This window comes from Chiloscyllium plagiosum, unplaced genomic scaffold, assembly GCF_037043375.1.
Source record: "Chiloscyllium plagiosum isolate Xiang-an unplaced genomic scaffold, Cpla_swu_hap1 HiC_scaffold_24, whole genome shotgun sequence".
NCBI lineage: Eukaryota > Metazoa > Chordata > Chondrichthyes > Orectolobiformes > Hemiscylliidae > Chiloscyllium > Chiloscyllium plagiosum.
In genome coordinates, this window is record NW_028270162.1 from 26,565,802 (window position 1) to 26,584,821 (window position 19,020).

General features: G+C 42.8%; 1 protein-coding gene across 3 annotated transcripts in view; it reads left to right on the forward strand.

Annotated features, from left to right (window-relative positions):
* Window positions 1–5,308: 5,308 nt before the first annotated feature.
* The window catches only part of ap1b1 (adaptor related protein complex 1 subunit beta 1), an 80,912-nt gene continuing 67,200 nt past the window's right edge, over window positions 5,309–19,020 (forward strand). For 2 of the 3 annotated variants that reach the window (XM_043715636.2, XM_087999994.1), the window contains exons 1-3: window positions 5,309–5,429; window positions 11,081–11,137; window positions 17,669–17,774. In XM_043715636.2, the coding sequence (XP_043571571.1) occupies window positions 11,101–11,137; window positions 17,669–17,774 (143 nt within the window). In that variant the 5' untranslated portion in view covers window positions 5,309–5,429; window positions 11,081–11,100. The remainder of the gene's footprint in view (window positions 5,430–11,080; window positions 11,138–17,668; window positions 17,775–19,020) is intronic. The other variant, XM_043715638.2, reaches the window with a different exon arrangement.

Genomic DNA, 19,020 nt, shown 5'->3' on the forward strand with positions numbered 1-19,020 from the left:
AATTACTTTTGCCCTGAATAGAGCCAGTTTAGCAACTCGATCACCTTGGTGAGCTAATTGAGATTTTACAGATTTTGTGATGGCTCTTGGAATAAGCACCTCGGATGCTGCCTGACCTGCTGTGCTTATCCAGCACCACACTCTCGACTCTGATCTCCAGCAGCTGCAGTCCTCACTTACTCCTAGCACACTATTCCCAGTTAATTCATGACATCGCTGTTATCAGCACCAATTGGAAATCTCAGTAAAGGGTTTGGAGACTGCTGAAAATGTGTTGCTGGAAAAGCGCAGCAGGTCAGGCAGCATCCAAGGAGCAGGAGAATCGACGTTTCGGGCATGAGCCCTTCTTCAGGAATGAGGAAAGTGTGTCCAGCAGGCTAAGATAAAAGGTAGGGAGGAGGGACTTGGGGGAGGGGCGTTGGAAATGCGGTAGGTGGAAGGAGGTCAAGCTGAGGGTGATAGGCCGGAGTGGGGGTGGGGGCGGAGAGGTCAGGAAGAAGATTGCAGGTTAGGAAGGCTGTGCTGAGGTCGAGGGTTGGGACTGGGATAAGGTGGGGGGGAGGGGAAATGAGGACACTGGAGAAATCTGAGTTCATCCCTTGTGGTTGGAGGGTTCCTAGGCGGAAGATGAAGCGCTCAAGAGCATTATGCATCATCTGCATAATATAGTTCAATGACAAAGGATAAAATGGCTTTGGACCTGGCCTGGAGGTCGCAAAAGAAATGCTTCAAGGACACCCTCAAAGCCTCCTTGAAAATGTGCAATATCCCCGTTAACACTTAGGAAACCCTGGTGTAAGATTGCCTGAAGTGAGAAGAAAGCATCTGAGAAGGACGGATCTGTATAGTTTCATTGCAGGTGATAAGCTGAGGTCAAGTGTCAACAGAGAAAGAAGCATGTGGCCATCTGAGTATCTGACCCTTAACCATTGTCTGCCTCATCACTGACAGAAACTAAAATAACTTCATGAAGGCCAATATTCTGCCAACAAGTCACCCTTTATTCACATGTGCGTAGTAGATGACATTGACCCAGCTAGCGCAGAACAGAACGCCCAACACTCCTGCTTTTTTTTTGTTTTTGTTTTTCTTTTTTTTTTCTTTTTCCCCAGCACCCATGCTGTGTGTGTGCAGGTGTGAGACACAGTGAAAGACACAAGGTACACAAATCTTTATTCAATTTCCATCACCAGGAAGAAAGAAAACACCTGAATGGCGAGTGACAAGCAGTGTCCTTCACATCAAAGGGCAATGCTGTGTGATCAAACAGTGAAGGAAAGGGCAGGGATTAAATCAAAATAGAGTTGGAGGGGAAAATAATGCACTCTACTCCCTGCGGCGCCCACCTCTCCCTGAACAACTCCAGGATGTTGGTGGACACCGCGTGCTCCTTTTCCAGAGATACCCAGGCTCTAACATAACCGCGGAAGAGGGGCAGGCAGTTGGCCCTAACAACCCCCTCCACGGCCCGCTGCCTGGACCTATTTATGGCCAATTTGGCCAGGCCCAGGAGCAGACCCACGAGAAGGTCTTCAGACCTGCCCTCCTTCCTCCGTACTGGGTAACACTCCTGCTTATTTTTTTTTAAACCCCACACTACAGCAGTTAGGCGGTAGTGCTCATTTTTTCCCCTGCACCCATGTTGTGTGTGTGCAGGTGTGAGACACAGTGAGAGACACAAGGTGTATGAATCTTTATTCAATTTCCACCACCAGGAAGAAAGAAAACACCTGAGTGGCTAGTGACAAGCAGTGTCCTTCACATCAAAGGGCAAGGCTGTGTGATCAAACAGTGAAGGAAAGGGCAGGGATTAAATCAAAATAGAGTTGGAGGGGAAAATAATGCACTCCACTCCCTGCGGCACCCACCTCTCCCTGAACAACTCCAGAATGTTGGTGGACACCGCGTGCTCCTTTTCCAGAGACACCCAGGCTCTAACATAACCGCGGAAGAGGGGCAGGCAGTCGGCCCTAACGACCCCCTCCACGGCCCGCTACCTGGACCTATTTATGGCCATTTTGGCCAGGCCCAGGAGCAGACCCACGAGGAGGTCTTCAGACCTGCCCTCCCTCCTCCATACTGGGTAACACTCCTGCTTTTTTTTTTCTTTAACACTCCTGCTTATTTTTTTTTCTTTTTTTTTTGGCAGCTGGTCTAGGGATAGTCGCCTTCAAGGAGAGTCCTTGCACATACACTCAAATTAGGCAAACACCCGGGTGGCCAGTGACAAACACTGCCCTTAACACTCCTTTTTTTTTTCTTTACACTCCTTTTTTTTTTCTTTAATTGGAGGGAGAAATGATGCACTCCACTCCCTGCGGAATCTCCTGTTTATTTTTTTTTCCTTTAACCCCCACACTACCACCAAAGTGCGGTAGTGCTTATTTTATCCCTAGAACCCATGGTGTGTGTGTGCAGGTGTGAGACACCGTGAAAGACACAAAGTGCACAAATCTTTTTTTTTTTTTTCTTTTTTTCCCCCCTTTCTTTTTTAACCCCCACACTACCACCTAACTGCGGTAGTGCTTATTTTTTTTTTCCCCAGCACCCATGGTGTGTGTGTGCAGGTGTGAGACACAGTGGAAGACACAAAGTGCACGAATCTTTATTCAATTTCCACCACCAGGAAGATAGGAAAACACCTGGGTGGCCAGTGACAAACACTGCCCTTCACATCAAAGGGCAGTGCTGTGTGATCAAAACAGTGAAGGGGAGGGTAGGGACTAAATCAAAATAGAGTTGGAGGGAGAAATGATGCACTCCACTCCCTGCGGCGCCCACCTCTCCCTGAACAACTCCAGGGTGTTGGTGGACACCGCGTGCTCCTTCTCCAAGGACACCCGGGCTCTAACGTAACCGCGGAAGAGGGGCAGGCAGTCGGCCCTAACGACCCCCTCCACGGCCCGCTGCCTGGACCTGTTGATGGCCAGTTTGGCCAGGCCCAGGAGCAGACCCACGAGGAGATCTTCAGACCTGCCCTCCCTCCTCCATACTGGGTAACACTCCTGCTTTTTTTTTTCTTTAACACTCCTGCTTATTTTTTTTTGTGAGACACAGTGGAACTCCTTTTTTTTTTGTTTTTTTTTCTTTTTTTTAATTCTTTTTAAAACCCCCACACTACCACCTAAGTGCGGTAGTGCTTATTTTATCCCCAGCACCCATGGTGTGTGTGTGCAGGTGTGAGACACAGTGAAAGACACAAAGTGCACCAATCTTTATTCAATTTCCACCACCAGGAAGATAGGAAAACACCCGGGTGGCCAGTGACAAACACTGCCCTTCACAGCAAGGGACAGTGCTGTGTGATCAAAACAGTGAAGGGGAGGGTAGGGACTAAATCAAAATAGAGTTGGAGGGAGAAATGATGCACTCCATTCCCTGCGGCGCCCACCTCTCCCTGAACAACTCCAGGGTGTTGGTCGACACCGCGTGCTCCTTCTCCAAGGACACCCGGGCTCTAACATAACCGCGGAAGAGGGGCAGGCAGTCGGCCCTAACGACCCCCTCCATGGCCCGCTGCCTGGACCTGTTGATGGCCAGTTTGGCCAGGCCCAGGAGCAGACCCACGAATGGAGATCTTCAGACCTGCCCTCCTTCCTCCGTACCGGGTAACACTCCTGCTTTTTTTTTCTTTAACACTCCTGCTTATTTTTTTTTATTTTTTTTTCTTAACCCCCACACTACCACCTAAGTGCGGTAGTGCTTATTTTATCCCCAGCACCCATGGTGTGTGTGTGCAGGTGTGAGACACAGTGGAAGACACAAAGTGCACGAATCTTTATTCAATTTCCACCACCAGGAAGATAGGAAAAACACCCGGGTGGCCAGTGACAAACACTGCCCTTCACATCAAAGGGCAGTGCTGTGTGATCAAAACAGTGAAGGGGAGGGTAGGGACTAAATCAAAATAGAATTGGAGGGAGAAATGATGCACTCCACTCCCTGCGGCGCCCACCTCTCCCTGAACAACTCCAGGGTGTTGGTGGACACCGCGTGCTCCTTCTCCAAGGACACCCGGGCTCTAACGTAACCGCGGAAGAGGGGCAGGCAGTCGGCCCTAACGACCCCCTCCACGGCCCGCTGCCTGGACCTGTTGATGGCCAGTTTGGCCAGGCCCAGGAGCAGACCCACGAGGAGATCTTCAGACCTGCCCTCCTTCCTCCGTACCGGGTAACACTCCTGCTTTTTTTTTTCCTTAACACTCCTGCTTATATCTGTCAGCCTGGACTCCCTCATTGGACGAAGATAACAACTCCAATCAGGGAACTCATTTTCTATGAGATCCACCCAGATGGCATCATTCCGATCACTACAGAAATATGGTCATACACTGGACTCTTCCGTTATCTGAAAATACACTTTTACTATGGCAGCAAATCCTCTTAACCATGAGGGACTGTCTTAAAGAAAGAGGTTCCTAGTCAGCATCACAAAAATAGATTATCTGGGTTTATCTTACTACTGTTTCTTGGATTCTGTTGTGCTCGAACAAGGTGTATAGCATTACAACATGGGACCACAAGTTCAAAAAGGACTGTTTTCACTACTCCCTTTGAGTGAATGGTGCTTTACAAGTTGCTTAATATTCAAAATTAGGACACTAATGGGGTTTATGAATCAAGTTTCAACTTGCTTTCTACGGGAGGTGTGATAAAATAATAACAGAAGTAAAATATTGTGGATCTGGAAATGTGAAAGAAAATCAGGAAGTGCTGGAGAAATTCAGCAGGACTAGCAGCATCTGTGGTCAGAGAAACAGAGTTCGAAATGATTTCTGGAATCATATTCGCCTCGAATGGACTCTTTCTCTCTCCACAGATGCTACCAGAGATGGAAATGTGTTGCTGGAAAAGCGCAGCAGGTCAGGCAGCATCTAGGGAACAGGAGAATCGACGTTTCGGGCATTCAGGAAGAAGGGCTAATGCCCGAAACGTCGATTCTCCTGTTCCCTAGATGCTGCCTGACCTGCTGCGCTTTTCCAGCAACACATTTCCATCTCTGATCTCCAGCATCTGCAGACCTCACTTTCTCCTCACAGATGCTACCAGACCTGCTGAGGTTCCCCAGCACACCCTATTCATTTTTTTTTAATAAAACGTTTTGGCTTTTGCAGCAAGATTGAGGAAATGATCTGGGTCCTCATTTTGGGGGACAAACACGTCAGGTGCCCAACCCACACTGATCTTTGGCGCAAGGAGCCTGCAATGCACGTGTTGTTGGGGCGGGGGAGGGGGAAAGCAAGGACCTGGGCCGTGGCCGGAAGTTGACCCCCCTGGCGCGGATTGTTTCCGGTTCAGCTGGGTGACAGCGCAGCTTGGCGACGGGGCGGACATCTTGAAGCTCCAGTTGGCGTGCGGAGGGAGTCGATCCGGCGGCCCCTTCTCGACCGGCGGCTGGACCCTCACTTCAACCGAGTGACCGCGGGGGAGGTGAGTGCTTGCCCTTCTCCTTCCTCCCCCCCCCCCCCCCCCGTCACAAGTTTATTTTTCTCTCGGGGCCGGAAGTTGGGATCGGGTGTGAGTTTTGGTGGGGAGGGTGAACCCTATCCCGGGGAGCGCGCGCTGGCTCGCACGGAGGGGGGAGGGAGGGTCAGTGCCCTCCATCTCACCCCAAGCCCATCGCGGGCACCTGGACCCCTGACCCAACCTGGGCCTCTCGGACCCCGAGCAGGTGCACAGGCTGTCAGCCCACCTCCCTCTCGCCCCCTTTCCTTCCCCGCTCCCTCTCCTCTCTCTCCCCCCCCCCCCCCCCCGGAGAGTTTGACAACCCGGGCGCCTTTCAGTGTGAAATATGTAATAGTTTTTGTTATAAATCGTGCATCTTCCCTTAAAAACACAGTCGTGCCCTTTTCAATAACATCCTTTCCACCACCGCTGCCCCCCTACTCCCGCCAGACCCTTCCTAACGCCTCCCCTGATGGTGATCGGTGTAAACTTGTATTTTTAAATAAATAGCGCCTCGTCCTGTCTCGAGGCTCTTGGCCTGACAACTGGCTTTAAGGTGCAATCGCTGTTATGTCGGCAAACGTCAAATGGAGAATTACAATCACAGTGCAGGTGGAGGCTGTTCGGCCCATTGAGTCTGCACCGACCCTCTGAAATGCTACATGGCTAAGTGACCAGGGACTAGGAGTTGGGTAACCGTGCTGATGGACACGCTGCGTTTCCTCTTCAGCATTGACGTTTAACTGGGCTCAGTTTGCCCTGCTAGATACCGACAGGAAAACTCTGGTCTATTGACACCACGTCCATCATTGTTTGAGTGTTAGGTTCAGTTTGTGTTTGTAGCAAATGACAGTCCTAGCTCTTCTCGGTTTGGAATTGTCTTTTATTTTCTCTCTTTAAAAATCTAAATCTTTATTCCAAAAGTTTAAAACACCTGCCTGTTTAAATGGATATTGCTGTATTAAGCACATTCAATGTCAACTTAAGTTCAGCTATTTTAATATACTTGCCTATGATCATTTCAACATTTGTCTAATGCAAAATATGCAGGAACCAAATTAGGTAGTTTTTTCACTGGTGTGATAGGTTGAATGATTCTGAATCTGATGTTATGAGGTATTGCAGTTCTTAATTACACTGTACTTTATAGTACAGATACAGGCTCTTCAGTCCAGCATGTTAAACAAGTGTTTATATTCCATGCAAGCAACTTCCCACCCAAAGCATAGTTTGTCGTTTGGCTTGGTTGACCTGTTTCTGCTTTTATTAATTTATTTGTCCTCAGTTTTTCTCTCTACCACAATAAGATCCTTTCCAAAGGAAATGTGATTTTTTTAAATGTCTACTGACCTCACACTTGTCTATTTTGAAATTACTTTGTCATTTACACATCCATTCTCCAGATTTATTAAGCTTGTTTTGTATTTTGTTGCAGTCTTCCTTGCTATTAGCTATATCTCCCAATATGGTGTCTGCAGGTTTTGATAGTGCACATTGATTCCTGAATGCTTTCATTCTTAGATCATTTTTATAATCTGTGAACAGCAGTGGTCTCTGCATGAATCCCTATAGAGGTCCACTGCCATAAGACCAAATGTAAACCATTTGGCACATAAAGTCTACTGTCACTCAATGAGATCAGGGTTGCTCTGATCTCCCAACTCCACTTTCCTTATCCCTTGATTCCATTACTGATCAGAAAGATGCTTATCTCAACCTTGAATATACTTAATTATCCAACTTTGACAGCCCTCCTCATGAAATAATTCCACAAATTGACTGCACTCTTGGAGAAAAAAACTCTCCTCATCTGTCTTAAATGGGCAACCTTTGCTCTGAGATTGTACCTTCTGGTCCTAGACACCCTCCCCTTGATAGTCTATGTAACTACTTTGAATACTTACTTTTTGGTTTATATTCAGTTTTCGATTTGTTCTGCTACTTGTCCCCAGAATTCACAGGATAGCCTGTAGGCACAAGTCTTTGTGACTTTAATGAAAAGTACTTTGAAAGTCCATCTACTATAGCACCTACTAAATTAACTTTGTCCTCTCTTTCTATGACTTGAAAGAACTCAGTAAACTGGCTATTGTATGTTCAGTTTCTCGATGTTGGCTTAATACATTTGAGTAAAGATTCCAATATTTTTAGCATTAATTTTAAGTTAACTGCTTAATGACCCATTATTTTTGCTCTATCCTCCTTTTTGAATATGGGAGTAATATTAATTGTCCATTGGTCTCTGACACAATTTGCTCTTCAATTGAATTTATTAAGAATCTGCTGTCTCTTTCTTAGCCTTGTTCTAACTGTGTGGATGCAATTAATTTTAAACCAAAAATTAATCATTTCTAAATTTGATTAGTCCAACAATTATCTCTCTCAATCTTAATTGTCTAATATATTTCAGTTTTCATTTTAATGCCATATCTGTCACAGAGTTATACGGCATGCTAAGAGACCCTTTGGTCTAACACCTCCATGTTGACCAAGTCTCACAAACTAAAGTAGTCCTATTTCCCTGTGTTTGGTGCATAATATCCTTCTAAATCTTTCCTATTTACATACCTGTCCGAATGTGTTTTAAATGTTGTAACTGTATCTGCATCTGCCACTACCCCAGCCAGCTTCTTCCATATATGCACCACCCTCTGTGAGAATGTTGCCTCTCAGGCCCCTTTTAAATCTTTATCCTATCGCCTTAAAGTTATGTGCTCTAGTTTTCATCTTCCTAATCCTAGGTAAAAGACCACACCATGGTTTTATACACCTCTATAAAGTCATCCTTCGACATCCTCAGTTATTCATCCTGGAAAAAACGGAGGAAAATAAGCTAATCATAACTTTTATTTCCTTATACCATGATCCAATCACCCATTGGTTCTTTGCTAGCTGACCTACTTTGGCTCCCAGTCTAGCAATGGGATGTTTAATTTTAACATTTTCGCTGTTCGTAAATCCCTGTATGACGTTACCTTTCTCAACAACTGGCCTCCCCTCCTACAATTTTGACTGCATCCAGTTGTGCTCTTCTTTCATTGCCCCAATTTTAATTTCTCTACCTTTCGTAACTAAGCTTTTAGTTTCGTAAGCCCCAAACTTTAGAATTCTTTCTTACAGAATCCCTAAAGTACAGAAGGATGCAGTTCAAGCAATTGAGTCTGCACATACCTTTGGAAGAGCATCCATCCCAGACACATCCTCACCCTATCCTTGTAACCCCACATTTAGCATGGCTAATTCAACTAGCCTGCACATTCTTGGACTGAAGGAGGAAACTGGAGCAGCTGGCGGAAACCTGGGGGAAATGTCCAAACTCTACACAGTCACCCAAGGCTGGAATTGAACCTGGGGTTCCTTGGCACTTTGAGACAGCAGTGCTAGCCACTTGCTGCCCAATTCTGTACTTCTCTACCTCTATCCTAGTTTAAAATGTATCTAACATTTTGTCCTAATATATTTGGGCAACTTGACCCTGTGAAGCCATGGCACATTTATGATGATAAAAATAGTACACACATGCGTGGAGCTTTAAATGATTCCAACTTACTTTATTTTATCTTGTTTTCAGTATATTATTCTGTGGGATACTTTGTTATGGATGTAAGTTTGTTTTCTGAGCTAGAAGATTTGTTTTCAGATGTTTCGTCACCATACTAGGTAATATCTTCAGTGAGCCTCCGGTGAAGTACTGGTGGTATGGCCCGCATTTTATTTGTGTTTAGGTTTCCTCGGATTGGTGACGTCATTTTCTGTGGGATGTCATTTCCTGTCCTTTTTCTCAAGGGGTGGTAAATGGGATCCAAGTCAATGTGTTTGTTGATAGAAGCACTGCATTCCAACCGGCAGCAAACACGTTGACTTGGATATCATTTACTACCCCCGGAGAAAAAGAACAGGAAATGACATCAGCAACCCAAGGAAACTTAGACATATAAATTAAAAGCGTGCCATACCACCAGTGCTTCATCGGAGGCACACTGATGTTACCTAGTATGGTGATAAAACGTCTGAAAACAAACCTTCCAGCTCAGTAAGCAAACTTCCATCTAGAACCTCAACCTGAGCTACAAATCTTCTCAACTCGCAAATAATTTAATTTTCAATTCTGTAATCATTTTCTTTTTTTTGAATTATTTCCAAATCATCTCAATCCCTTTGGCATTTTTATTTCTGGTCTTTATTAAATACATCTATTAACTTCTTTCATTTTGGGTGTTTTCTGGTACTTTAAACTTTTTAGAAGTACTTCTCATTGTCATTTTTTTTTTCGATAGTTCTATCCTTGGCCCAATATAATTAGTTTAGGTGTCAATTCATTAGTTTGATCTTTGTTATGTCTCTTTTAAACATTATTTGAAATAATTTTCCTGGATGTTCCTCCAAGATTCTTTCTCTTGTATCTTCTGGTTCAGTTCCCACTGATAGATTAAAATGATTCTTCCCATACAAGACTACTTGGGTGCTAGGCAAGAAAGGAGTCATCTGTCAACTGTTTAGTAGCTTTGTTTCCCTTTACACTGCTCTCTGGTTGGCGGGAGTAGTTGAATTTTGTCATGGTTATTATTTTGTCTTTTCTAATTTAAAAAATTTCCTTGCATATTTGTATTCTCCCCTTCCATAATCAGATGGTCTACAGCTTAATCTTATGAGCATGATCAAATCCCTTCTCCTTCTCCTCATCTCAATTGATATGGATTCTGTTTTTGTTTTTATTACTGTACCTTCTTTCCTTTGTCTCTATTCTTTGTAAGAGTATTATTTCCTGCAGTTTTTAACTGGAAATCTTGTTCTTTGTGGCCATATTTCAGTTGACTCTACATCTAATTTTCCTCCGAGAATTATTGCTTCGGATTTCCCCAAACGCTCTGTAAATTACAATACAGCTAACTTAGTTTATTCTTATTGATTGTGCCCCCCTCTTTTTTTATATATAGTAATGTTCTGTAAATGTTTGTTCTATGACTGTTTATGCTTCTATTATTCTTTCCCTTTACCCTCACAACTTTTAAAGGAATTTCTGTCACATCTTCCTCCACCCTACCTTGCTAACTTCAAGTCTCATCCCTAGTCTTAGTTATTCTTTTAACATTATTATTCTGTCCCAACTATCCAGATCCTTTCTGTCTTGGTGTCACATAAAATTAATCCCACTTTCCCACACCGCTGAGCTTTGCAGTCACCTTTTTATTTGTCATTCCTTATCACTTAGCATGTGGCTGGAGTAGTGTTTCAACATATGTTTTTCAATTTAATTTGAAGCTCCTTATACACCCTCAGAAGGATCTTATTTCTTTTCTATATCATTAATACTGATATGGACCAGGTCATCAGGGTCTGCCTTCCACTCCTAGTTTAAGAGGAATGCTACTTTATGAATATTGACAAAAATAAGCAAAGTGTATATTATACAAAATGTTTTGTATTTTTTAACCTGAAAATAAAGCTATTGAATAATACTTGCACACTTTTGAAGGAATTACCAAAAGAGCTAAAAGGCAGGGAAGTTGCAAAACAAGTTTCAGTACAGAGGCTTTGTACCTTAAAACTGATTAATCAGTAACTTTGTTTTTCCTGTTGGGAAAATCCACATTGCTGGTTCAGCAGGAAAATCAATTACTTTTTTTTCTTTTCAGAAGCCTGTCCCAGGATCACCATGACAGATTCTAAGTATTTCACAACAACTAAGAAAGGTAATAACTTTTTCTCGCTCTCGCTCATTTAGCAAGTATAAATTTGTTAAATAATTGTCAACCATGAGTAAACTAACTCAGCTTTGCAGCTTGTTTATTCTAATTGATGCAAAACTAAACCTGTTTTGTTTAAAGAACTGGTTTAACACTTATTGTGAACTTATTGACGAATCATTTACAGTCCATGTTCAGAATATTCAGATCCTAAATGCTTTGTTTCCTCTTGTATTTTTTTTCTTCACTGTGGAAGTTTGAAGAGTGGATCTTTTAGGAAGTATAATATCCTGGTTATGATTGTATATCAATGGGTAAAATGGTTAGGTTGTTGCACTGAAAGAAAAAAATTCTGTCTAATCCACATGTTGGGCACTGACAACTGAAATCAATTATTCCTATGATGTCAGGTTGGAGTCACACCCAAGCAGGACTTTGGAATTGTGCTTCTTTTTTACGGGTACCAGCTTATGTAGCTCTGACTTGCAGTTACTCAGAGTCTGACTTTCAATGATGTTTCAGTGAAGATTCTGAGAAGACTTTCCTCGTTCGATATTTAAATATGTATATTTTCTTCTTGAGAGGGTTCAGTTTTGTTACCGAACCATTGAAATTCATGCCATTTGAAGAGACTAGTTGACCTGTCATTTGCTCTGGCAGAAAAAGAGCCATCAAACCTAATATTTTCCAATTTGTAATCTGTATCCTTGTGAGATGCAGCCCTTCTTGTGTATATGTATATACTTTTCGAATGCAACAAAGGTTCTGCCTCTGCCATTCTTTTCGGCACAAAGATTTATCCTTGACTGTTTTCTAGCTCTAATAAACTTAAATTGTTGAGCCACAAAAGAAACAGCTCACTCCTGTCCATTCTACTTCGATCATTCATATTTTTATATATCCCAATTAAATTTCTTCGTTTCAAAGAAAATAATCCCTTTCATTCCAATTTTTCTTTATAGCTAAACAGCTGCAGTCAAAGCAAAATCGATGTAAATCTCTCCTCCAGGCGCTCTTGTGCATCATGTACTTCCAGTAATGTGACCAGACCTATATTCAGTTCCATTTTCAGTGATATACTGAAGTGGCAGCTTAAATTTACTTTTAGGGCTTTCAAACCCTAATAAATACAAAGACTGAAATGCTGTATTTTTAATGGGTTGGTGTAGCCTTTCTTCAGACCCTTTATCAAGAAGTAATAGTAGAACATATCTGAAGTTTCAAATGTCTGCTGTGACTGTGTTGTTCAGGATATGGTGAATAAAGATAAGATAACAGTAAGCCTGTTTCTCCTAGTTTGTACCACATTTTGTATTGTAAGTATTCTAATCCACTATACTTGATCAAATAATTGAACAGTTGAGTGCCTGCCCAATCTTTTGGTTTCTCCTTATAAACTGAAATGAGCAGAATTTAATCAATTTGACATGAGCTCTATTGTGTCCTTATATTAAATGCAACAACAATAAATAACCTCACAGTAGTAAATTATGTAAGATATTAAAGAGCATATATGTGACTTTATGACAGGAAAACTGAATTTACCACTGTATTTAGATTATTGGATTAAATGAGTGGTGCTTAATTGTACTGTACTGATGTTTGCAAATTCTAGTTCTGTTGGTGCTTACTTTTAAAGTTTACAATTGTCTACTGTTGACTGGTTGCAAGGTTATAGTAACATTGACACCTTCCCAAAGCATGCTGCAGGGGAATGTAGTGTTTGCTTAGTAATAGATGTCAATCTATCTACTACAAGACCCAAGGACAAAGTAAGTCATGACACTTGTGTTACTGATATTTGAGTGGGGAGGGGTGCGGGGGTGAGGAGAGGAGAGGAGGAGTTAACATATTGCAAACTTGTCATCGAAAACACAGCACAATGTTTGCCATAGCATTAAGGTTTTGTAAATGTGCGAAGGTCATTGATATAGAATTGCTTCTGGTTTCAGTCTGGGACTGGCCTCATTGATAAAGAGGTGCTGGCTGCCCTGGGCACCAGACTGTTGGAGAGCACTCCATTTCACTTTTTATTTAATAAACTGCATTAGTGTAATTCTTTTGGCTTAGTATGTGAAAATTGTAAAGTGCATACTTTAGTAAGAAAAGTCATTCCAAAAGGATGGTGCTGCAGTTTCATGCAATTGTGTTTACAGCAAAGTAATTAAACATTCTTTTTTTATTCTCCTCCTTGACCATTGTTTCAAGTTGGACCAGACTAGTTATGGTTTCCATAAATGATTCTGAGACAGTTCAGGCCGTTGTACACCAAGTCCTGTTTTCCATTATGTATGTGGAATTGTTTGGGGTGGTAGAAAGGTGTTGATTACATACATTTTTGGTTGCATGTGAAGTACTCTTCTAGGAACCCAATACAGTACATTTGGTTATTCTTTGAATAAAAAGTAATCTAAATGTCAAAAGGGCAGTGCAGTTTACTCACTAGGTTTTCAAGAGAAAGTGAGGACTGCAGATGCTGAAGATCAGTTGAAAAGTGTGGTGCTGGAAAAGCATAGCAGGTCAGACAGCATCTGAGGAGCAAGAGAGTCAACGTTTCGGGCATAAGCCCTTCATCAGGAATAGGGGGTGAAACATTCTGCGAGTTGGTATCCTGTCTCCTTAGAGTAGAGGAGTCCACATCGAGAGCAAAGGACACTGTCGATGAGGTGTTTGGATGTATAGAAAATCTCTGCGGATGTAAAGGATTCTTTGGGGCCTTTGGAGGTGAGGGAGGAGGTGTGGATGCTGGTTTTACACCTCTTGTGGTGGCAAAGGAAGGTGCTGGGTAAGTTGGTGGTGGGCATGGAACTAACAAGGGAGTGGCGGAAGGAATGATCTCTGCAGAATGCCGATTGGGGTGGGGAGGGAAATGCATCTCTGGTGGGGTCTGATTGTAGGTGGCAGAAATGTGCTGTATACGGAGATTAGTGGGATGGAAGATTGGGGGTGGGGGGAGAGGTCTATCCTTATTGTGGTTGGAGGGATAGGGTTCAAGGGTGGAGGTGTGGGAAGTGGAGGAGATGCACTGGAGGGTATTGTTGATCTCACAGGTGGCGAAATTGTTGTCCTTGAAATAGGAGGACATCAGTGATGTCCTAGAGTGAAATTGTTCCTTCTGGGAGCAGATGAAGTGGAGAAATTTGGAGTAAGGGATTTACGGGGCTGGCAGGGTGGGGGTTGGTAATGGTGGTGATTGGTAATGGTGGTGATGGGAGGAAGTGTAGTGAGGTAGCTGTGGGGTTCAGATGTCCGTGTTGAGTTGGTTGCTCGAGATGGAGACGCAGAGCTCCAGGAAGGGGAGAGAGGTGTCCGTGATGGTCCATGTGTACTTGAGGTCAGGGTGGAAAGTGTTCGTGAAGTTGATGAACTGTTCACCCTCCTCATGGGAGCACTAGGTGGTGCTGATAGTCATTAGTGTAGCAGAGGGAAAAGTGGCGTATGGTGACAGTGTAACTGCGGAAGATGAACTATTCCACGTATCTGATGAAGAGGCAGGCATACTGGGGCCAATGTGGGTGCCCATGGATACCGCTTTGGTCGGAAGGAAATTAGTGGATTTGAAGGAGAGGTTGTTTAAGGTGAGAACCAGTTCCGCCAATAGAATGAATGCGTCAGTGGAAGGGTACTGGTTGGGTTAACGGAAGAGGAAGAAATGGAGGACTTGGAGACCTTCACCATGGCGGATAGCTCTGTGCAGAGACTGGATGTCCGTGGAGAAGATGAGGTGTTGGGGGCTGGGAAAATGAAAGTCATGGAGGAGGTGGAGGGCATGGGTGGTGTCCCAAATGTATGTGGAGAGTTCCTGGACCAAACTGGTCAAGATGGTGTCAAGATATGAGGGGATGAGTTCAGTGGGCAGGAGCAAGGAGACGATGGGTTGACTGGGGCAGTCGGGTTTGTGAATTTTGGGTAAGAGGTAGAACTAGGCGGAGCAGGGTTCCTGGGCTATGAGGTTGGAGTCTGTGAATGGGCGATCCCCTGAGGTGATGAGGTTGTGGATTGTGTAGGAGGTGAGGTTGTGGTAGGGGGCAGTAGGAGGAGGTGTCTGAGTTGGTGCTTGGCTTCAATGGTGTGGAGGTTGGTGCACCAAACCACCACTGTGTCCCCCTTGTTGGGGTTGGAGTAGAGGAAGTGGAGGGCTGCACTTTGTGAGGGTGAGCGGTTGGAGTGGATGAGTGGGTGAGAGGGTTGTACAGGTTGAGATGGTCAATGTCACGGCAGCTCCCCTCCCCCTGCCTCATTGCAGTCCAATCCTCCAACTCGGCTACACCCCCTTGAACTGTCCTACCTGTCCATTGTCCTTCCCACCTATCCGTTCCACCCTCCGCTCTGATCTATCACTATCTCTCCCCACCTGCTTCTACCTATCGCCTTCCCAACTACCTTTCCCTCCCCCACCCCAGTGTCCTATTTATCCTTCAGCCCCCTTCTCTCTCCTCCCTCCCTCCATACACATACACGCACACGCATATATTCCTGATAAAGGGCTTTGGCCCGAAACATCGACTGTCCCGTCCTTGGATGCTGCCTGATCTGTGCTTTTCCAGTGCCACACTATTTGAAACTCATAAGTTTTAGAAACTCTGATAGTATTTTGTAATGGCACCCACATGAAGGAGGATGATAGGCTGTTAGGAGTGGCTAGGTGAAATGTCACAAGGTGGGTGAATGTACATGCAGCAGTACTTGGCACATCAAGTTCAAATAGATGCTTTTCAACAAGCTTTATTAAAATAGGAATTTCTTTGAAATTTTTCTTGGTTGCGTAAGAATTCCAGGTGCTTGGTACTAGATAACAGGGTATTTACTGTACTCTGTATCGCAAAGTTTGCCTACTTTCTCCTCTGTGGTATTTAATGCCTTGACTCATCTTCCACTGAAACTCTTATTCTTAGCGAGTTTTGAGAAGACTTGTGGCTCAGGTTGAGGTTCTGGATGTAGGTTTGCTCGCTGAGCTGGAAGGTTCATTTCCAGATAGGTAACATCTTCAGTGGGCCATCAAGCAAAACACTGTTCATGATTCCTGCTTTCTATTTATATGTTTGGGTTTCTTTGGGTTGGTGATGTCATTTCCAGTTTTTTTTTTCTCGGGGTGGTAGCCCACAAACCCACCAACACACTAAAACAGCAGCTAATGAAGTTGAAAGACCCTATACAGACAACAAGCAAAACTAATATCATTCACAAAGTACCGTGCAAGAACTGTAACAAACACTACATTGGACAAACAGGCAGAAAACTAGCCATCAGGATACATGAACATCAACAAAACGACATGACCCTTTCTCACTGGTATCCTTACACACAGATAAGGAAGGACACCACTTCGACTGGGACAACACATCCATCCGAGGACAAGCCAAACAGAGACACGCACATGAATTCCTCGAAGCATGGCATTCCAACCGGGACACTATCAATTAACACATCGAGTTAGTACCCCATTTACCACCCCCTGAGAAAAATAACAGGAAATGACATCACCACTGGAAATGACATCACCAACCCAAAGAAACCCAAATGTTTAAATAGAAAGCCGGAATCATGAACAGTGCTTCGCCTGATGGCCCACTGAAAATATTACCTAGTAGGGTGACAAAACATCTGGAGATGAACCTTCCAGCTCAGTGAGCAAACCTACATCCAGACTCTTATCCTTGCCTATTTCACCCTTAGGTTCAAATTCCAAAGCTGTTCTAGCTGATTTCCCATTCTTAAATCTTTATAAACTTGGTTCATCCAAAATTCTGCTACTCAAATTTTGGACAAAGTCCAAATAGTTCATTCCCTTGTTTGTGTTTGCTTTGACTCCTAGTCCCCCAACATATCAAAGTCCTTGTTTTAATTTCTATCTTGGCTTTGATTCTCCCTATCTCTGACCTTGCAAAGTTGCCCCAATTACCGTGCGCTCTACCTTTTCTCTTTTTATTTTGTCTTCGTCTTTGTGTATTGTAAAAGTCAAAACAAAATTCCTATTTATGATGTATTGATCTTTTCACAGAACTTAAATTCTAAATTGTTTTGACCCAAGAGAAGATAAAATTTTTGTCATTGGAAATAAGTATAGTCATTCGTGATGACCGCAGGCGATTTTATGTTCAACTTTGAGGATGGTGATAATGCAGCAACCCAACAGGTCTAGTTTTGTGATAACTAATGTATGTGCGGTGCAAAGAAAAAAAATTAAAAGGACTGGCAAAACAAGTGTGCTCAATGAAATTTTAAGAAGGTGCTTAGCTGAAGATAGCTTTTTAATGAATTCTTGCAAACTTTAATTCTTTTCTGATATTGAGAAGGCAAGAATAATTTCAATTAGTTTATATGTAAATACTAGGAATTTCAGTCAAACTCTAAGTTGTAGGAAATCATTAAAACATTCAACTTGCTGTGATGTAGTAAGTGAATTTCTGTGAATTGTTGGTGCAAAATGTAAAGAATGAATTTCTGGAAAACGGATGGTTACGGAGCTTCATTTAATTACAGCTCTCAAAATCTTCTATTCTTCAAGAAAATTAATCCATTTTCTTTGAACTCTAGGTGAAATCTTTGAACTCAAAGCCGAGCTCAACAGTGACAAGAAAGAAAAGAAGAAAGAAGCCGTGAAGAAGGTGATTGCTTCAATGACTGTTGGGAAAGATGTCAGGTATGTACAATATCAATAATCCTTCATTGTAAAATTGAATGGGAGAAAATTGCAGTAATTCTGTAATTGAAATCTTTACATAATATCTAAAAGGCTCACTGATTTTCTTGCCAACATATGGAGCATTCATGCTAAATTTTGTACTTTGTAGCAACAGTATTGTGTTCATTCAAATTTTGCAAGTGTCCGTGTTATGGTGTGATTAAAAACAAACTAGACATTTTTAAACTGGATATGCTAACTTTTTTTAGAATTTTAAAAATTAAGTTGTATTTTTATAGTGATCCAAAGCAAATGATAGCTATAGTTGCTGTAATGTGTGACTGTTAGACATGTTCTATATATCTGATGGCAGTCCGTACAATAAATTTAATTTAATTTCTGTTTCATGATATTGGTGAGATGTTTTAGTTGCATCAGTCCATATTAGATTTGTATTCTCAACTGTTGAAGAGCTTGTTAGAAACATTTAAGCATAAAGGGCCTTAATGTCTTGTCAAAACAGTTGAATAGGGAAGTAACAAGGATTTGAACTAAGAGGGAGTTAGAGTCCAGGAAAATAAAAATAATGCAGGCACAATGCTAATAACCACAGCAATCTTGCTTTATGCTAGGTGGAGAGATTTCCTGCAATCCCCTTTGATTCTAGGTTTTGCTAAATCTCCCTGATGCCATACCTGGTTGAATGCTGCCTTGATGTCAAAGGCAATATTTCTTGTCTAACCTCTGGAATTAAGTTCTTTTGTCCATATTTTTACCAAGACTAATAAGGTCAGCAGTTAAGTGGCTCTGGATCTCAAACTGATTGTCAATGAGCAGTTATTCTTTTGAGCGCTACTTGATAACGCAGTTGATGATGTCTTCCGTCACTTTTCTCTTGGCAAGAGTTGATGGAGGGTAGTAATTGGCTAAGTTGGTTTTGTCCTGGCTGTGGTGTGCAGAACATACCTGGGCAGTTTTCCACATTGGGTAGATGTAAGGATTGTAATTGTGCTATAATGGTTTGGTATTGGACCCAGCTTGTTTTGAAGCACAGTTCTTATGTACTATTGCCAAAATATTGTCATGGTCTGTAGGTTTTGCCACATCCAATGTCTTCAGCTGTTTATTAATATCACGTAGAGTGAATTGAATATGTTGAAGATTGGGGAATAGAGAGTCAGTTTGACTGGGGAATTAAATATCTAAAGACCAGTACCTGAAGTCACAGATTAGTGAAAGATTAAAGTCAGGGATTTGCACAATT